The sequence below is a fragment of the Miniopterus natalensis genome, chromosome 17 (genome assembly GCF_054644295.1).
Source record: "Miniopterus natalensis isolate mMinNat1 chromosome 17, mMinNat1.hap1, whole genome shotgun sequence".
Classification (NCBI taxonomy): Eukaryota; Metazoa; Chordata; class Mammalia; order Chiroptera; family Miniopteridae; genus Miniopterus; species Miniopterus natalensis.
In genome coordinates, this window is record NC_142097.1 from 13841004 (window position 1) to 13860852 (window position 19849).

The following is a 19849-nucleotide window of genomic DNA, read 5'->3' on the forward strand; positions in this document are numbered from 1 at the left end:
TGTTTTCATTCTAGTGTAAGAGCTGTTCTTTCTTCCCCACTTCTTTATCTATTTATGTAAGTATGGACTCAAGGACTTCTTTTATTCCATGGGCTATTCCCTTGCTGCCATTCTTTATTCACATTGTTCCAGATTTGGCCAGTGGAGCCCTTTCAAGCTGGCCTGTGTCCTTCTGACTTGTTCTCATCTTTCTCTGAGCATGTTCTGTTTTCTGAATACAACAAAATATGTTCCATATTAATCTTGTGCTTTGATTATTCCAAACCTGGAACAGCCATTTATTTAAGGAACTCTGATTCCTTTTAGTGGGGAGTGGTATTTGGAAACCAAAATCTGGAACACTAGCATACTCATTGCTATGAGTGTCATTACTTATGGGCTCTTATTGTATCTCTTGAGATTTCACTATGGCCGTTTTCTTTCTGTTTGCAGTAGATTATGTTCAAGTTTTGTTCTTAACCTCTTCCATTTTCCCCCCTATAAATTAGTACCCCGAAGCATTCTTAAAGGTCACAAGAATGCTTCAAGTATAGGGTGTAACTGTTGTATAGATAATATACAAATCTGTATTCCTGAAATCTAATCCTTCCCATCAACACTCTTTTTTTTTTTTAAATCTTTACCCAAAGATATGTTTTATTGATTTTGAGAGAGAGGGGAAGGGAAGGAGAGAGAAACATTGATGTGACAGAGAAATGTCAATCAGTTGCTTCCCATGTGCTCCCAACTGAGGATCAAACCTGCAACCTAGGTATATGCCCTGACTGGAAATCAAACCCTCAAACCTTTTGGTGTATGGGACAACACTCCAACCAACTGAGCCACCTGGCCAGTGCCATCATCATTCTTTTTACAAGTTCTTTTACTATTAAACTTGCATTTTTCTAAGTAATTTTTTAAAAAGTAGGTCATGCCCTCGCTGGTGTAGCTCAGTTGGTTGAGTGTCATCCTGTGTACTGAAAGGTTGCCTGTTTGATTCCTGGTCAGGGCACATGCCTGGGTTGTGGGTTCGATCCCTGGTAGGGGTGTGTAGGAGGTAGCCAATCGATGTTTTGCTCTCACATCAATGTTTTTCTCTCTCTCCCTCTCTCCCTCTCCCTCTCTTTCTAAAAATCAACAATAAAAAGAAACTTAAAAGAATAGGTCATGCCCTGGTCAGTATACTCAGTGGTTAGAGCATTGGCCCGTACACTGAAGAGTCTCGGGTTCAAGGGCAGGTACCTGGGTTGCAGGATCAATCCCTAGCCCCAGTCTGGTCACGTGGGGGAGGCAACCAAATGATGTGTCTCTCACATCCATCTTTCTCTCTTTCTCTCTTTCTCTCTCTCTCTCTCTCTCCCTTTCCCTCCCCCCCCCCTTTCTAAAAATCAATGGAAAAAATATCCTCGGGTGAGTATTAACAACAACAACAAAATGAATCAAAATTATACCTTTTTTGTTTTGTCAGATTGACAAAAAATGTATTTTTTGGTATGCCACAGAATTTTAGTAATTAGTTTATGTGTGCCATGCAATGAAAAAGGTTGAAAATCACTGTGCTAAGTGAAACAATCCAGAAAAAAGATCACATATTGTGTGATTTCATTTATATGAAGTATCCACAAATGACAGTGCTATGGAGACCAAAGTATATTAGTGGCCTAGATCTGAGGGTAGAAACAAGGAATGACTTACAAATAGGCATGAGGCTTCTTTTGGGGGCTGATGGAAATGTTCTAAAATTGGATCGTGGTGATGGTTGCACAACTTTGTGAATATACTAAAAACTATTGAATTGTGTACTCTAGGTGAATTTTATAGTATGTAAATTACACCTCAGTAAAGCTGCGAAAAATAGTCAAATTTTGAATTTGATGTCTGTAATATTTGTTATATTTAAGTATCATATCCTATTTTCATTATTAAACATTTTTTTTCTACATTCTTTCTACTTTTAAGTTTAGTAATGTCAAGTCATGTTAATTAATAATAGCAACAATGGCCAGCATTTCTAATATAGTTACTATGTACTGGGCGTTATGCTAAATACCTTTCACAGATTATCTCTCAGAGGCACTATGATATAGGTACCATTATTCCCATTTTACAGCTGAGGAAACAGTGCTCTCAGCTTCTCTAAGTGACATAGCTAGGTAAGGAGTCAATCAGGCAGGAATTGGAATAGAGACACTCTTGTCCTCTATCTTTCATGTATGAAAATGCAGTGGTGTTGCTGGAAATTTACACTGCCATTTGTATACTGTGAGTATGTTAAACACCCTTGTGTGGATGCCACTGTGCTGAATACTCTATACTGCTGTATGTGTGATCTATTAGGACATTCACATGGGTGTTTGATATTGCCTGGCTGCCATAGAACTTGTACAGCACAGCACATCTTATTAGTTTTACTTCTTTTTCTCCACCCCACAGTCTTAATTTTAAAGACCCTGAAGCAGTTAGAGCTCTGACTTGTACTCTTCTAAGGGAAGATTTTGGACTTTCTATTGATATTCCATTGGAGAGACTAATTCCCACAGTTCCCTTAAGACTCAACTATATTCATTGGGTAGAAGATCTGATTGGTCATCAGGACACTGACAAAAGTACTCTCCGAAGAGGAATTGACATAGGTATGTGGTTTTAAATTCTTTTGATTAAATGTAAATTTTATAAATTTTTCAAGGTTGACTTCTTTGTAAACTTCTCTTGGTATTTGTTGAGTGAAAGAATCTGGTTATGGATATTACCGCTCTTATTTGCTACACCTGGGCTTTTTTGCCATTGATTTCTCTTGAGAAGGGGTTGTCAGCTCTAATAGGAAGGAAATGGGTAAGAGAGGCAAAATGAGAGCGAGGCTCTTGTTTTCTTAGCTTTTCAGATTACCATGTTGGTATCTGTGCCTATTGGGTATTGTTTTTACTCTGAATTATTTGGTGTTAGTAACATAGTCCTTATATTGTGATTTTGTGGTAGTGGCTATTTGATAAAAGATCATGTGGGCCTGAATACTTTCAGGAATCTCTTGAATGATTATTTGTAGAGGGTATTTAATCCAAAATTAAAGGGAGAAAAAAAAAATCACTGTGTTAAAGTAAGATGTTCTCTTAATTGTAAACAACCTACAATGGAGAACACGGTCCACTTTGATTTATTGAGGAGAGTAAGTGGATATACAGAAGGAAATGAAGCCAAGATATGTTTTGCAATTATAGATGTATTATATGTTTGTCATGGCCGACATTTTTATTTGATAGGGTTTAATTTTATTTAATCCTGTGTCCTTTACCAGTCCTTTATGAGCAAAATTGAATTAAAAGCTTTATGATTCTATTTTTAAATATAGTATAGTTACTAGCAAACATGATTTCTAGATAGTCGTAAAGCTTAACTTTGACCTTTGCATGCATTTTCAGTCCTCATCACACATAAGCTTTTTTTAAATTTATTTAAATATTTCTTTATCGATTTCAGAGAGAGGAAAGGAGAGTAAGAGAGAGATAGAAACATCAATAATGAGAAAATCATTGATCGGCTGCCTCCTGCACGCCCCCTACTGGGGGTCGAGCCCGCAACACAGACATGTTTCCGACTGGGCATCGAACTGTGATCTCCTGGATCCTAGGTCGATGCTCAACCGCTGAGCCACGCCCGGTGGGCCCATGTGAACTTTTATGCAGCATTTATTGACCCCTCCTTTCTCCTCTATACACTCTCCATTGGCTTCCATGACACCAGACTCCTGGTTTCGCTCTTTCAGTTGCAGTCTCCTTCTCCCCTTTTCAGGCTCGCGTCCTGCATCTGGCCATTAGGTGTTACAAATCCTTAAAGCTCCATCTTTAACCCTTTTCTTACTCAGCACCCACCACTAGGCAATTTCATCCACGTTTGTGACTTTATTTTTCACCTCCATGCAAACATCCTACAAATGTATATATTTCTCCAACTCAGATTCCTTTTTTAGTGCCATATATCTGAGAAACTTTAATATCTTAGAAATATTTGAGACCCAAGACCACACCCAAGTCTTTCTGTTGAATCCTGGTCTTCTTCCTTTGCATCTTACTTCAGTGACTCCACCACAGTCTGCCCTGTCATCCTTCATAGTTACTCCTCCCCACCCTCCTGAGAATGTCTGTCACCATTTCCTGATGCTTTTCTCTCTTAAACATTTCTTAAATTGGCTACTTCTCTCCACGTCCGCTGCCACCATTCCCGTTCAAGTTGCCCTCATCTCTCCTGGTCTACAGAATAGCTTCTCAGCATCCTGTCTGTCGCCTCTCTATTCCATTCTCCAGAAAGTATGTGTAAACCTGTGTCTGATCATGTGTTTACTACTTTAATGGCTTCCTGTTGCTTCTGTGATAAACATGCAAAACCTTGACGTGGCCTATGAAAATTTCCATTGTCTAGTCTCTGCCCTCTTTTCTAGGCCTCATTAAATCTCGTCTTCTGTGCTTCTCTCTCTTGTTTTCTGAACTCCTTTGTTCTTCTGTGAAGGCATCATGCCTCTAGGCCTTGTACACTTGTTCCCTCCGAATGGAACTTCCCCACCTCTGTCTTATTAAGTATCATTCATAGTATTGTTAACTCGAAACTTATTTTACCAGGAAAGCTTTCTCTGACCTTTTAGCATAAGTTCCTTGATGATGAGCTTCATAAAACCATCTTTCTTCCTTGGTGGCGGGTTTTTTTTAGTTTTTAACTACACATTTACTTGTCTGATTGATCAATGTCTTTCTCTACCACTAGATTGCTAAGTGCAGAGCCTATTACTTTTTTGCTTACTATAATATCCCAAGGAGTAACAAAGGTCTGGCACATAGTAGGTATCCAATAAATAATTTGTTGAATATTGATAAATACATGATTTTTTTAGCATTCAAAAATTTGTACACCCCATATAACCTAAGTACTGCATAAAAATAATGGGGTTTAACAAAAGCTTCTGCCCTTTTATGTTCTTTGCTGATGGGTTAGAGAAAGCTTAAAAAGTTTGAGAGCCTATTTGATACTAATTTATTTTAATTATGTCCTAAACCTTCTAAAATAACACTTGGGGATATAGGAGGTTAATGGATTTTAGCTCTTCATAAGGGGCACTGGTGCTGAAATCACATTCATTCTAATTAGGGTTCTATATAAATTCTTCCCCCAGACTCCCATCAGTTTGCTCTAATTCTATGATTATACACTTTCTATTTTTATTTATCATTACAGGGTTTTTTATCCATTTAAGAATGTCATTCAGCTTTCTGAGGGCATTAGGTTGTTAGAATGCAAGTCTTTGGTCTTAAGAATTGAGAAACTTGATTTTTGGGGGAGAGGACAGGCCTTTTACCTGTGTTTATTCTTGGGCAACTGAAGAAAAGTGTACTTTTTTTTTCTTTTAAATAAAATTGAAATATGAAAAGAGAGATAGTTGTGTGAGAATCAAAATCCTGGAATCTGGTCTGGACATTTTTTCCCCCTCCTGCAGAGGTGAAAGTGCTACTTGAAATTCCTTATTCTGAATGACTCTCTTACCAGAATGGCTAGCAGGGCTAAATAACTGTGGCCTCTGAGAGGAGCTTGAGTACCCTTTACCATCCTTTCCCTCTCCACATCACACATCCCCAAGGAGGTATTGGTCCAGTAGCATCAGGGCCTGGATGTTCTTAGGTAAACATGATAGGAAGTTTAGCAATCACAGTTACTGTCAAAAAGCTTAAATGTTCTGGCCACCAGTTGTCCTGTCTTTTACTAGGCTTTTCAGAATACTTAATGAGTAAGCAGTAAGATTAGCCTGGGTTTCCTCTGGGTTAGGAGTAGCTCTAGTCTCCACTCTTCCTGGGCCAGGATGTGATCAGGGGAAAATAGTCCTGGAGTGGCTGGTGTGGGCTAACTACTTAGGCCTTTGGAAGAAACATTGGCTTTTCTTCTCTTTAAGATCTTATTGGCCAAGATTAGTCAGTGATTGTAAAAGCAGTATTTGAAATCAGTATATAGTCCAGTCCATGGTTAGAGATTCTACATACAAATTTAAGGCCAAACCCTAGTTGTCAAAGAGTAATCTTTGCCTGAAGCATTTGCCTCTAAATGTCTCCCTTGAAACTTTGGTGGGCCAGCCAGGGATTGATGTTTTGGATCTGAATCACATGTGTTTTTCCATGTCTCCAAATCTAAGAAATGAATTTTCTCTTTAGTTTTTTTCTTTTTTAATCCTGGTTTCCTTCAAGTAACAACTCACAGATGTATGGAGAATTGGGGGGTGGGGTTAATATCATAAAATTTTTATACCTTATGTATTTTTTTCTGCTTTTGGGGAGTAAGGTGTCCGTTGATCTATTTTAGTACTGTGGTGTTTTAACAGGTAACACTGATTTCTTTTAAGAAAATAAAGTTTTGTGTGAGATTTAAAATGAAGACATTTTATATAGCAAATTAAATTGTTTTGACAATTTTCAGTTATCAGTTTTGTACTCCTTGATCACCAGCCAATTATAATTATACACACTTCATTTTAAGTACAACATACAAAAAAGAGGTCAGTGAGATTTCTGTCCTCTAAGAAATATGAATCTAATTATGAGGTAAGACTAACACATGAAAGAGCTAGAGAATCCAGTAGCCACTGTCAGGCTGTAGGAATTCTAAGATAAGAATGTCGTTTTTGCTTATTATTCTCACCTCTCCTTCAGGTATGTGCAGTGTGTTTTGAATTTTTATTTTAGGTACTGGAGCATCCTGCATCTATCCTTTACTTGGAAGTACCTTAAATGGCTGGTATTTCCTTGCAACAGAAGTAGATGATATGTGCTTCAACTACGCAAAGAAAAATGTGGAACAGAATAACTTATCTGATCTTATAAAAGGTTAGCTCTACAGAATAAATATTCCTTTTAAACTTTGTTTGTTAACCTGTTTTTCTAATTTAACCCATCTCATTATCTTTTGCTTTAATATACAAACTTTGGTAATTTAAAAAATCTGGTAGACCGTCATTAGATTTTCTGTTTTATTATCAGAATTAATTCAGAAAGAAATGTAGTAAATACAGTCAATCATCATAATTGTTGGATTCTGTATTTGTGAATTTGCCTACTTGCTAAAATTTGCCTACTTGGGGTTATTTTTTTAACCCCCAAGTCAATACTACTGGTACTTTCATGTGGTTATCCATAGACCTGTGCAGAGTGGCAAAAAATTTGTCACCCAGTGTGCATGTTCCCAGCTGAAGTTGAACAGGGTGTGATGTTCTGCCCTGTTGTTTCGGCTCATACTGTAAACAAGTGCCCTTTTCATGGCCTATTTAGCGCCACTTTTTTTTTTTGCACTTTCGTGCTTTTTCTTGGTGATTTTACTGTTTAAAATGGCCCCTAAATATAGTGCTTAAGTGCTATCTAGTGTTCCTGAGCCCAAGAAGACTGTGATATGCCTTACAGAGACAGTACATGTGTTAGGTAAGCTTCTTTCAGACATGAGTGCTGTTGACCATGAGTTTAGTGTTAATGAATCATAGTGTATATTAAATAAAGTGCCTTTAAACAAAAACATACATAAAATAAGGTTTATATTGATTAGTTGATAAAAATGTTTGACCAGAGGCTTGCACTTACCTAACCCAACCTGTATTTCTCCTCAGGGCAGTGGTTCGGTATTCACTGATTCAGTGGTTGTGATGACTTCATAGAGCATAAATGTATGTTCATATGCTGCTAGTAGTGAGAATCAGCTACATATGAAGTAACCTAGTCACCAAGATTTTAAAAGGAAGAAAACCCCACTGTTGATTAAGTTATACCATCTTTTTATTTTGGTGTATGGAACTGTGCTACAAATAGTTGAATTCCCTTAATAATCAGTTACTTTTAATTTTTGTGCTTATTTTATATATAATGGGCTGGGATGTTGTTTTTTGGTGGTGGTTTTTTCCTTAAAGAGACTCCCATAAAGAGATTCCATAAAGTCTCTTTATGGAAGAAATAGGCTTTTCTTACTAGTGTTCAACATATCATTGTAAGGGGAGATACTGATATTATTAATGCAGTTTTTAGTTATCCATTTCTGTATTATAAATTGCTCTAAAATCTAGAAGCTTCAGACAATAAACATTTATTATCTCATAGTTTCAGTGAGATAGGAATTTGGGCATGGCCTAGCTGCGTGGTTCTGGTTCAGTCTTTCATGGGGCTGCCATCAGCTGAAGGATTGATTGCCTAGGGGTAAAGATTTGCTTCCAAGATGGCTCACTTACATGGCTGTTGGCAGGAAGCCACCTTTAGCCGTGTGGATCTCTCCTCAGGGCTACTTGATCATCCTTACAGCATGTCAGCTGGCTTCTGCTAGAGCAAGTAATTCAAGAAATAGACAAGGAAGAAGCCATATTACTTTTTATGACCTAGCCTCAGAAGTTACAACCTCTATTCAATAAAGGCGAGTCAGTGAGTGCGGCCTATACTTAAGGAGAGGGAATTCAAACTCCACCTTTTGAAGGGACTAGTGTCAAAGAATTTGTTGACGTGTTTGAAAACTATCACAGCATTAATAGTGGTTAACAGTTCCTGTTTTTTCCTCCTAGTGGTAAAAGTACCACAGAAGACACTCCTGATGGATGCTCTTAAGGAAGAATCTGAGATAATCTATGACTTTTGCATGTGCAACCCTCCCTTTTTTGCTAATCAGTTGGAAGCCAAGGTAAAATATCCTCTTCTTTAAAGTAATTGAATATTTATCTAAGTTTACCTTGTTATATAACAAGATAAATATGTTCATTGCAAAAATTAGAGCAAATAACAGCTTTTGTTTTGGAAGCTATATCTGGATACTTTTGTAATCAAGCGCCTCAAAACCCAATTCAGATTGACTTAACAAGAAAGGGAGTTTATTGGCTTACGTATCTGAGAAATCCAGCGGTAGCGTCGACTTTAGGAACAATTTGATCAAGGGGGTCATAGCAGTATCAAAACTGAGGCTCATTTTTTTTAGGTTTCTCTTGGCCTTGACCTAGCCCTTGGTTGGTTTTGTTCTTGGGCTAGTTTACTTGTGGCAGAGACTTGCAGGGGAAGGAGAGAGTGAAGAGAGAGCCCTTTTCTTCCCCAATCCATTAAACTTTTGGGTTTCTTCTCATTCGACCAATCTAGGTCACAGTATACTCCTGCATTGGGTTTATTGGCTTAGGGAGGAGGTTAACTGTTTTTAATGCCACCTGTCATTTGATAGTAAACAAATGTCCCATTTAGTCTTTCCAACATCAGATGAAAAAATATGTTTGTGCCTTGGCCGGTGTGGTTCAGTGATTAGAGCACCAGCTCTGAAACCAAAGGGTCATGGAGGGTTTGGTTTACTGTCGGGCAGATGCTTGGGTTGCAAGCTCCATCCCTAGTAGGGGGCATGCAGGAGGCAGCCGATCCATGATTCTCATCATCAATGTTTCTATATCTCTCTTCCTCCCTCCCCCCTCCTCTCTGAAGTCAAAAACATTTTTTTTAAAGTCAATAGAAAAAATATCCTTGGGTGAAGATTAACAAAAAAAGAAAAAGGCTCTTCCGGGGACGGTGACTTCAGGCATTCACAATGGTCCAGCGTTTGACATACCGTCGGAGGCTGTCCTACAATACAGCCTCTAACAAAACTAGGCTGTCCCGAAGCCCTGGTAATAGAATTGTTTACCTTTATACCAAGAAGGTTGGGAAAGCACCAAAATCTGTATGTGGCGTGTGCCCAGGCCGACTTCGTGGAGTTCGTGCTGTGAGACCTAAAGTTCTCATGAGGTTGTCTAAAATGAAAAACATGTCAGCAGGGCCTATGGTGGATCCATGTGTGCTAAATGTGTCCGTGACAGGATCAAGCGTGCATTCCTTATTGAGGAGCAGAAAATCGTTGTCAAAGTATTGAAGGCACAAGCACAGAGTCAGAAAGCTAAATAAAAAAATGAAGCTTTTTTGAGTAATAAAAGCAATTTAAAAATCCCCCCCCAAAAAAAGATATTTGCTTATGAATATGTAAAGAGATACATTGAATTAAAACAAAGAACCTAGTAAAAATCTCAATATTACAAAATATTGATTTAACCTGTCTTTCTTCATCTAATTAACTCCCAATTAATAGAAAGTAATATTAACAGAAGAAAGTGAGGGGGTGCATATGCTTAAAGCTTTGAGAAAATAAGTTGTTTTTAGAATCACTCAGGTACCCTAAAAGTACCATTTACATACTTCATAAGAAAATAAATTCCAGATGGATAAAATTTTTTCGGGGAAAGGAGGTGAGTTGGACAGAAATTTCGTATCAGTGCCAACATTCTAGATTGGAACATAAAGTGAAGCGGGATTTAAGAAATCTAAATTTTAGTCTTTGATGCACAGATAAATTTAAGAACTAAAAGAGCCACATCCTGGAGTACTTTTTTTTTTTCCCAATATTGAGAAACAACATAAAAATACATATGCCGGAAGTATAAACTGTGGATTTTCTAAAGTGAACACTCCTACAGAACCAGCATCCAGATGAAGAAATACAATATGTACTATTACTAGCATCAGAACGAAATATCTTTTTATAACAGCTTTATTGAGATATAATTCACATACCATACAATTCACTCACTTAAAATGTAAAATTTGCCCGGCCGGGCGTGGCTCAGCAGTTGAGCGTTGACCTAGGATCCAGAAGATCGGGGTTCGATTCCCGGTCAGGGCACATGCCCGGGTTGTGCAAGCTCTATCCACAGTAGGGGGTGTGCAGGAGGCAGCCGATCAGTGACTCTCTCATCATTGATGTTTCTGTCTCTCTCTCCCTCTCCCTTCCTTTCTCTGAAATCAATAAAGATATATTTAAAAAATAATAAAAATTGGGTCATTTTTCTTTTTGTTATTGTAAGAATTCTTTGTGTATTCCAGATACAGGTCTCTTATTAGATATATTATTTGTAAACATATTCTCCCATTCTGTGGGTTGCCCTTTTTACTTTCTTGATGGTGTCCTTTGCAGCTCAAAAGTTTTTCATTTTTTTGCCCTGGCCAGTTTTGCTCGGTGGTTAGAGCATTGGCCCACAGACTGAAGGGTCCCAGGTTCGATTCTGGTCTCTGAAAAGCAATGGAAAAAATATCCTTGGGTGAGGATTAAAAAAAAAAGTTTTTCATAGGCAATCTGGTTTATCTAGTTTGTTGTTATTGTTACTTATGCTTTTGGTGTCATATCTAAGAAACTATTGCCTAATCTAAGGTCATGGAGATTTTCTTCTAAGAGTTTCAGCTTTTATATTTAGGTCCTTGAGCCATTTGAGGTTTTTTTTGATATGGTGTGAGGTAGGAATGGATTAAACTTAAAAAGTAAAACCACACAAGTGCTAGAAGAAAACATAAGCAAATATTTATACAATCTTTGGGTGAGATATTTACTGTACATGATACCAAGACAGAAAACATAAAGGAAAAGTTACAGAATTGGGTACTTAAAAAGGTAAAATTTTGTATGTTTAATCACAAAGATGGAAGGTAAAAGATCCTAGGAAGGGATGTTTGCATGAATGCAGTTTTTAAAATGTAACATTGGAATGATTATATGATTTTTAAATTCTAAATCTAGCATGATATTTGGAAACTAAAATTATGTCTAAGTGTTCTAACTTAGAACTAGATTTCAGTCAAAGACTTGGTTTTAAGGTGTAAAATTTTTCACCAGGGTTTTTTGTTGTTGTTCAGGGAGTAAACTCTCGAAATCCTCGAAGACCTCCACCTAGTTCGGTAAATACAGGAGGCATCACAGAGATCATGGCAGAAGGAGGCGAATTAGAGTTTGTTAAAAGGATCATCCATGACAGTTTACAACTTAAAAAAAGATTAAGGTAAGTTGGTTATTACAATATGGGAATATTTCCCCCCTGTGTAATTCCAAAAGAAACCATGTAACATAGAGTAAATGTAATCACAGTGGTCTAAAGAACAAACAGGTAGCAGATCTTAGAGTCTGCAAAGACCGTTTCTAATGATGCTTTCATGCCTTTTAATTAATTTGCATTTCCTATAATCATCTATACTACATGGATAGAAAGGAGGAAAATACCATATGATTGTATTGCTTTTATTTCAGTACTGTGATGGAACAAAACTGATTCAAATATGGCTTTTGATTAGAAAACAGATGGGTTCAAATCTGTCCCATGAGCCAGAGTAAATTTGTTGCCTAGTCCTTGAAGCAATTATGTTCTTGGAATCAGTCTCCCAAACAATGACAGATGTGAGGACATTTAGCTGTCAAGAACTTAATGAAGGGAAACTGAGATCACTCACTGGTTCCAAAAGAGAGTTAAGGCTATTCCTTTTTAAAAGCTAATTATTTTGGGCAACACACCTGTCATTAAGCAGCATAAGGTACTCAAAAAGAAGTCTCACTTGACTTCTCGCCCTGCTAAGTATTGTTGAAATGATGGATAATGTGGTAGTTCAAAACCAAAAGGTTTTCAACCCTAGAATTTGGCTTTGGGACATAGAGAAGATTTTTTAAAAACTGGTAAAATACACATAACAAAATTTAGCATCTTAACTATTTTTAAAGTGTACAGTTCAGTAGCGTTAAGTGCTTTCATATTGTTGTGCAACTAATGTCCAGAACTCTTTCTTCTTGGAAAAATAAAACTATACCCATTAAACAACTTCCCTTTCTCCTCTCCCCAGCCCCTGCCATCCACCATTCTACTTTTTGTCTCTCTGAATTTGACTATTCTAGGTGCCTTATATAAGTAGAATCATAGCTTTTGTACTGTTGTGCCTGGCTGCTTTCATGTAGCATCATGTCCTCAGTGTTCATCCATGTTATAGCATATGTCAGAATTTCCTGTTCAAGGCTGAGTAATATTCCATTGCATGTATATCCTATATTTTTTAATCCCATTCATCTGTTGGTGGACACTTGGGTTGCTTCTGCCTTTCGGCTGTTGTGGATAATGTATCTATGAAGATGGGTGTGCAAGTATCTCTTAAGACCCTGCTTTAAATTCTTTTAGGTAGGTACATTTCCAGAAGTGGAATTGCTGGATAGGGAAGATTCTTTTTCTTTTTTAGGATTTATAGATGTTTAAAGCTTATTTCAGTAAAAGGCCAATTTCAAAATCAAACATTCTGGTTCTTTTTTAAATGTGAGTTTATTTAAATATTTGTGGAAAGCAACTAGATCATTGGATGGTCTGTCATAGAAAATTTACACATCATTGAAGCCAAAGGTTAACAAATTATTGTTTTAAATTGATTTATTCAAAGATCCATTAGGGTGTGTAGAAAAAAGAGACTTAAGTAATACTGAGTACTGAGAAGAGTCTTAGTAAGTAAAATAGTCTTAAAGAAAGGTAGCAGGGCCTGAAACTCTGAAAAGAGGTAACCACGACCATGTGGCCATTTCAGTATCTGTCATCTTTAGAGGGGACTGGCGCTAACCAGGAAAATGGGGAAGGTAGTTTTCAAGAGTCTTTTAATCAGTAAATTTTTATTATTTCCGAAGTCCCACTTTACCTACAAAAATGTGTTGTAAAAGAACATCATTTAAGGGAGAGAAATTGGTCACTATGTTCCAAGTGTGCCTGTACCTGGCTCTCATAGCCCCCAAATTGAATGAAAGGTATACATTTGTTAGAACCGATCCCTTACTAGAGCCTGTCATGTCTCTAGAGAGTTGACTGTTTAGAGGTTGGTCACCTTATCTGGTTATAATTTATTAAAAACAGGGTTCAGCAGTATTGTCTGCTCCATTAGGACTCTTGCAAGTTGAGAGGAGGGATGATAATAGGAAGAAGGGAGGAAATGAAGTGCTTCTTTTGAAACAAAAATAGAGCAGTGTTTCTTGAAAGTATTACTTCAAATACTGTTTACAATTTGACACTGTACCATGGCACCTTTCATTTGTACCTACTACCCGTTCATGTCCTCCCTCATATTTTTATAGTTGACATATGTTTATACTACTATGCAGTTCTCAAATTTTGGAATGCTGTTGGAACTGCATATTTTGAAGCTCTGAAAAATAAGGGATTGAAAACAAGTATTTTAATGCATCTGCTGCTTATTCCTCTAGATTTTTTTCTTTTTGTTCCTGAAGTGCAGAAACTAAGCAGAATTTGTAACATTGTGGGGTGAACTAAGTTCATTTTATTAGACTGATCTCAGTGGTGGTACTTGATATTTCATCGGCAGCGACTGCAGCTTTGTTTTGTATGTTAAGGAATTTTGCAGCTGGAAGGCCCTTGGGGTAAAGTTTATACAGCCTCTTAGTTGTACAGATTAGAGACTTGGGACCCCATCTCCTGATTCTGGTCCAGTGCTCTTCCCACCACGCCACGCAGCCTCTGCACCCAGCCTGCAATTGGACTTCTAGTCAGGCAGCCTTTTCTTTTTTCGTTGGTACAATTGACATACAGCACTATTAGGCAGCCCTTTTATTGTTGATGATTTGTAGGTGCTTGTCATCCTTACCTTTCACTTTTCGTGCCTGTGATTTGAGCTTACTGGCATTTTCTTTTTTAGAGACTCACTCTCCTAATCTTTTAAATAAATTAGCAGACTTTATCAGACTTCTGATGGCCTGAATTCACTCTTGTCATTGGTTAGTAGGTCTATAGCTGATGCCCTTTATGGCAATGATTTTACGATTTTTCCAGGAACCAAAGATCTGTATCAACTTAACACTGGTTTCACCCAATGTCCCTCTTTTTGCTTTTTCCTTTTTATTCCCTATTCCCTGCCAGATGGTGGATACTTCTTGAATTTGGGTATAATCCACAGATTTGGCGATGGGCAATACATTTAATAATTTGGGACTTTGAAATGTAATTCTTTGACTTGCCTTTTAAATTTTGTTTTCTCATTGGTAAAATGAGATAACAATAGCTACCTCACAGGGTAGTCATTAGAATTAAATGATTATATATTTGATGTAATTAATAATGATAATGAATAGTAAATAGGATCATTTAACTCTTGACTGTTCTAGGACTGCTAAGGTCCATGGTGGTGAAAGGAAATATTACAAGTATTCTGTTATTTCATGTTAATGTAGAGTTTCCCCTCCCTTCTTGTTTTTTTAAACTAGGGGCTAGTATAGTTATGGGGTACCATAAGGAATAGTGCAGGGAACAATTGTAGATTTTACAACAATCTCCAGCTGAGAGACTGTCCAGTTCTACTGTGGACTTTGACCTGCCTTTGTAAGGGGGCAAGCCACTTTATTTTCCCGGTGTGTAGGGTTGGTGTGATGCCTTTTATAGTGTTAAACGTCAGAAGAACATAGGTACCAGCTCAAGCCAAGTACAGTATGAGTTCAGAAGGGATAAAGACAGTAATGGACTGTAAGCCACCAAATAAAATAAGCAAGTAAAATGCATAAGGGGGATAGAGGAAATGTTCTTCATTACGGTAGAATGCCAACTAATAAATGTAGAAGGAATAATAAAGTTGGAAAAATCATTTTGCAATCGTTATAGTAGTAATTGATTTGTGGAAGAGTCAACAATGGAAAATTTGATGAGGAACAGGACATTTACATAGTTTCAAAGCATCTCCCCACAGATTACTTATAATTACAAAGAGAAATAGAATAGCTTTACAGTGGAGAAACCTGGGGGAAATACCTCCTTGACCAGGAGATCCCCTCCTGATGTGAGGCACCTAGAAAGGCACAGCAGCACCTCTCTGCTCTTCATGCCCAAAATGTATTGATAACCTGAATCTAGCTATGAGGAAACGTTGAGCAAACAAACTCAAGGGATTCTGTAAGACAGTTTTTCAAAAATATTAAGGTTGTGAAAGTAAAAAATAGGCCTAAACTGTTTCAGATTAAAAGACTAAAGAGACTTGACATGTAAATGAAATGCATGATCCTAGATTGGGTCTTGCACCAGGGGAGAAAATTGTCATGAAAGACATTACTGGGATAATTAGTGAAATTTGAATATAGACTGTATTCCAGATAATAGTATTGTATGAGTGTTAAATTTTCTCAATTTGATAATTGTTCTGTGGTTATGAAAGAAAATGTCCTTGTTTTTAAAAATGTATATGCCAAAATATTGAGAATTAAAGGGGCACGATGATGTCTGTGGCTAAGTCTCAAATGATTTAGAAAAAGATGTATCCACAGAGCAAGCAAATGGAGGAAAATGTTAATTGGTGAATCTGGGTGAAGAGTGTACTGGGATCATTTGTACTAATCTTGCAACTCCTATGCGTTTGAAATTATTTCAAAATACTTTTTCATTTCTTTTTTTAATGATAGTAATTTTTTTAAAATATGATTTTATTGGTTTGAGAGAGAGAGAGAGAGAGAGAGAGACATTGATGAGAGAGAAACATTGATTGGCTGCCTCCTGCACACCTCCTACTGGGGATTGAGCCCGAAATCCTGGCATGTGCCCTACTGGGAATCAAACCTGTGACCCCTTAATGCACAGGACACGATGCTCAATCAACTGAGCCACACCGGCCAGGACTCAGAATACTTTTTCTTGAAACCTGCTGTTTCAGAGGAATTGCTAAATACTATAATGAGTAGAGTGATACTTTCATCATTAAAATAGTATAATGGATTCAAAGTCTCTTGGGTAACTGGATCTTACTTTTGTTCATTTTTTTCTACTTGCATTTTGATTATTTGTCACAGGATGCCTGTTGAGAGTAGCTAGGATTTATTAGAAGTGAAGTTAACACAGAATTTTTAATACACCCAGTTACCTCTGCTTTTTCTATAAGAAATATAACTGTTGCGGAAAACCGTTAAGTATGTTGATGAGATTAAATCTTAAAAGATTCACAATACAGCATTCATCGTACAGCAAGGATTTAAAGAAATATGAACTCTCCCAAGCTATATAAAGTACCAAAGACATAAGTTTAATATTACAAACTTACTTATCTAAATATTTGCTTTTCTTCATCTCTTGAGGAAATTTACAGTATCTTTCTTTTGTCTCTGCTTTGGGATATTTCTTGCCTTCTGGTGACTTTGATCTAATCTGTTCAGGAATGTTAATTTTAAAGGGAAGGTGTTAACCTATTTTATACGTTACTATGTCAGCACCTATTGCTCTTAATTTCTTTTTCTTTATGTTGTTCCTAACATACCAAAGGCTTTTAAATTTCTTTTAATTCTCCATCTATACACTGTCTTCTTAAAGGGAGCATATTATTTTTCTTCCAAACATTCTAAAACCACTAAATGAAATAGATTATGTTCAAGGTAAAGTTACCCGGGTTTGTTTAAAGTAGTTTAGGTAGAACAATTATTTCTTTGTATTTTCAAAGGGAAAAAGGATTGATGAAACAAAAGTAGTGGCAGTCACCTATTGTTGAACCCACAAACAGTGAAAACAAAATATTGGTTAATATATTCTATTTCTAAAGCAATATAATAGTATATCTCCTAAATCTGTAATTTCTCTTTAGATGAATTTCAAATGACATAGGAGTAATTGTGATGCTTTGAAAAACGCAGGATACAGTGTCTGTTGCTTAGTGTAACTAAACTGTGTTTTATAAACAAGAAAGAAATATGTGAAACATTACTATATTAACTACTCTTTATGTATATTTGAAGGTGTAAGATACATCACATTTAGAAACCTATACACATATTTAAATGTTTTATTGAGGTATAACTTGCATACAGTAAAATTCTCCAATTTTAAGTGTACAATTTGATGAGTTTTCACAAATGTGTATGTAGCCACCACCATAATCAAGATATAGAATGTTTCCATCACCCTATAAAGTTTCCTAGTGTTCCTTACAGTCTGTCCCCACCCATCCCAGCCTTAAGTGACTACTGATCATTCTGTCAGATAGTTTTTGCCTGTTCTAAACTTTCATATAAATGGAATCATACAGAATGTAGATTTTGTGTCTGGCTTTGTATTGTAAATGTTTTTAATTTTCTATAATGTTTTGATGCCTTGAAAACCTTTCTGGGCAGAGAGAGACTGCCCCTCCCTGGGCTAGCCAATTTTTAGAGATAGCAAAGGACCCAGATTGAACATGCCTTTGATATGCAAACTAAAGAAGATGTGTTATATATACAGGGTTTCCCCAAAAAATGTATACACTCTGTAACAGCTAATAGCTCAGTTTTGAAAATGAAATGTATTTTAATAAACGCTGACTTTATAGTTATTCAAAGTGTGTATATATATATTTTTTAGGACACCATATATATGCGTGTGTGTGTGTGTGTGTATAACACAATATTAGCCATAAAAAAGAATGAAGTCTTGCCATTGGCAACAACATGGATCGACCTAAAGGGTCTTATGCTAAGTGAAATAAGTCTTGGCCTGTTTCAATTTTTAAATCCTGGTTGTGAGTTATTTTCCTGCTTTTAATTTCTAATAATTTTTCATTGAATGCTAGATATTGCAAATCTTATGTTTTGGATGTTGTGTTTCATTGTATTTCTTTAAAAGAGTATTGGACTGCCCTGCCCAGGTGGCTCAGTTTGGTTGGAGCATAGTCCCGTACACCAGAAAGTTGGGGGTTCGATTTCCAGTCAGGGCACATACCTGGGTTGTGGGTTCGATCCCCGGTCAGTCCCCAGTTGATCCTGGTTCAGGGCTTGTAAGGGAAGCAACCTATTGATGTTTCTCTCTCACTATCCATGTCTCTCTTTCTCTCTCTCTCTCTCTCTCTCTCTCTCTTCCTTCCTCTAAAATCAGTAAACATATTCTCTAGTGAGGATTTTAAAAAATAGTGTTGGACTTAGTTCTGATGCTTGCTTAAGTTACTTGTGATCAGTTTGAGTCTCGAGTCTTGCCTTTAAGCTTCAGTAGGGTACATATAAAATAACTTCAAGCCCCATTATAAAACAGGATGCTTTCCAGAACTCTCCTAGATACCCTTTTATTAACAAGGGCTTTCTGCTCCCCCTAGTAGAACCACAAACTAGTTCCAGCTCTGTCTGGAGTACAGGAATTGCTCCATTTACTATGTCTGAGAATTCTTTCTCTAGCCTCACAGAATTCTACCCCGCATGTGCAGATAATTACTCTGCAAAATATTCCAGGGAACTCCTCTGCAGATGCCCAGAATTCTGTCTGTATGCAGCTCCTCCTTTTGTATTTTGCTATTCAAATCCTTACCATTTAGGCCTCTCTGAACTCCAATATCTAGCTCATCAATTCAGCAAGATTATTGGGCTCTATTTGAGTTTCCTTTCCCTGCATTGCAGCTTGGAAATTTCCTTCAGGCAATAAGCTCCGGCAGTTGTAAGACTCACCTCGTTTGTTTCTTTCTCTGAGATCATAGGTCTTCACTGCAGTTGTCCAGTGTCTGAAAAACAATTGTTTTATATATTTTGTCCAGTTCCTAGTTGTTTATGTTGAAAGGGCAATTTCCATAGTAGTTAATCCTTCATAGTCTAAGGAGAAATCCTGTATAAAGTTTATACTTTTCAAACATTTTTAGAATAATCAGAAGAAATAAATTCTGTTTTTTTACCTTGTAACAAGTTCACTCCATCTTCTCTGCACTCCCTCTTCTGGATTTGTATTTACTATACAAGAAATTGATTTCATGTTATGTTGAAACTCTAATGTAACATATAGCCTTAAATTATTTGCTGGTGAGGACATCTCAAAATACAGGTTTATGCTAGATTTTACAATTTCTCTTAGTATGGGGAGGGGGTATTTAGTGCATTTTTTTTTTTTTTATTGAGGTATAACTGACACACATTATATTAGTTTCAGCTATACATGTTTTTATTGTTATTTATTAACTAATTTCTGTCCTAAGACTAAATGGCCTCTATTATGAGCATCACAGGTGAGACCTCTCTCTTTAAAAAAAAAAAAAAAAAAAATTATTGATTTCAGAGAGGGAGAGAGAGACAGAAACATCAATGATGAGAGAGAGCC

The 19849-nt window shown here is 36.8% G+C and overlaps 1 protein-coding gene and 1 pseudogene across 1 annotated transcript in view; both read left to right on the forward strand.

The window, feature by feature from the left end:
- METTL16 (methyltransferase 16, RNA N6-adenosine) overlaps positions 1-19849 on the forward strand; it is a 61175-nt gene that overhangs the window by 16988 nt on the left and 24338 nt on the right. Inside the window, exons 3-6 of the mRNA XM_016211150.2 lie at positions 2413-2612; positions 6693-6833; positions 8540-8655; positions 11664-11806. Of these exons, the coding sequence (XP_016066636.2) occupies positions 2413-2612; positions 6693-6833; positions 8540-8655; positions 11664-11806 (600 nt within the window). The remainder of the gene's footprint in view (positions 1-2412; positions 2613-6692; positions 6834-8539; positions 8656-11663; positions 11807-19849) is intronic.
- Positions 8678-9915, forward strand: LOC107535630 (large ribosomal subunit protein eL34 pseudogene; annotated as a pseudogene).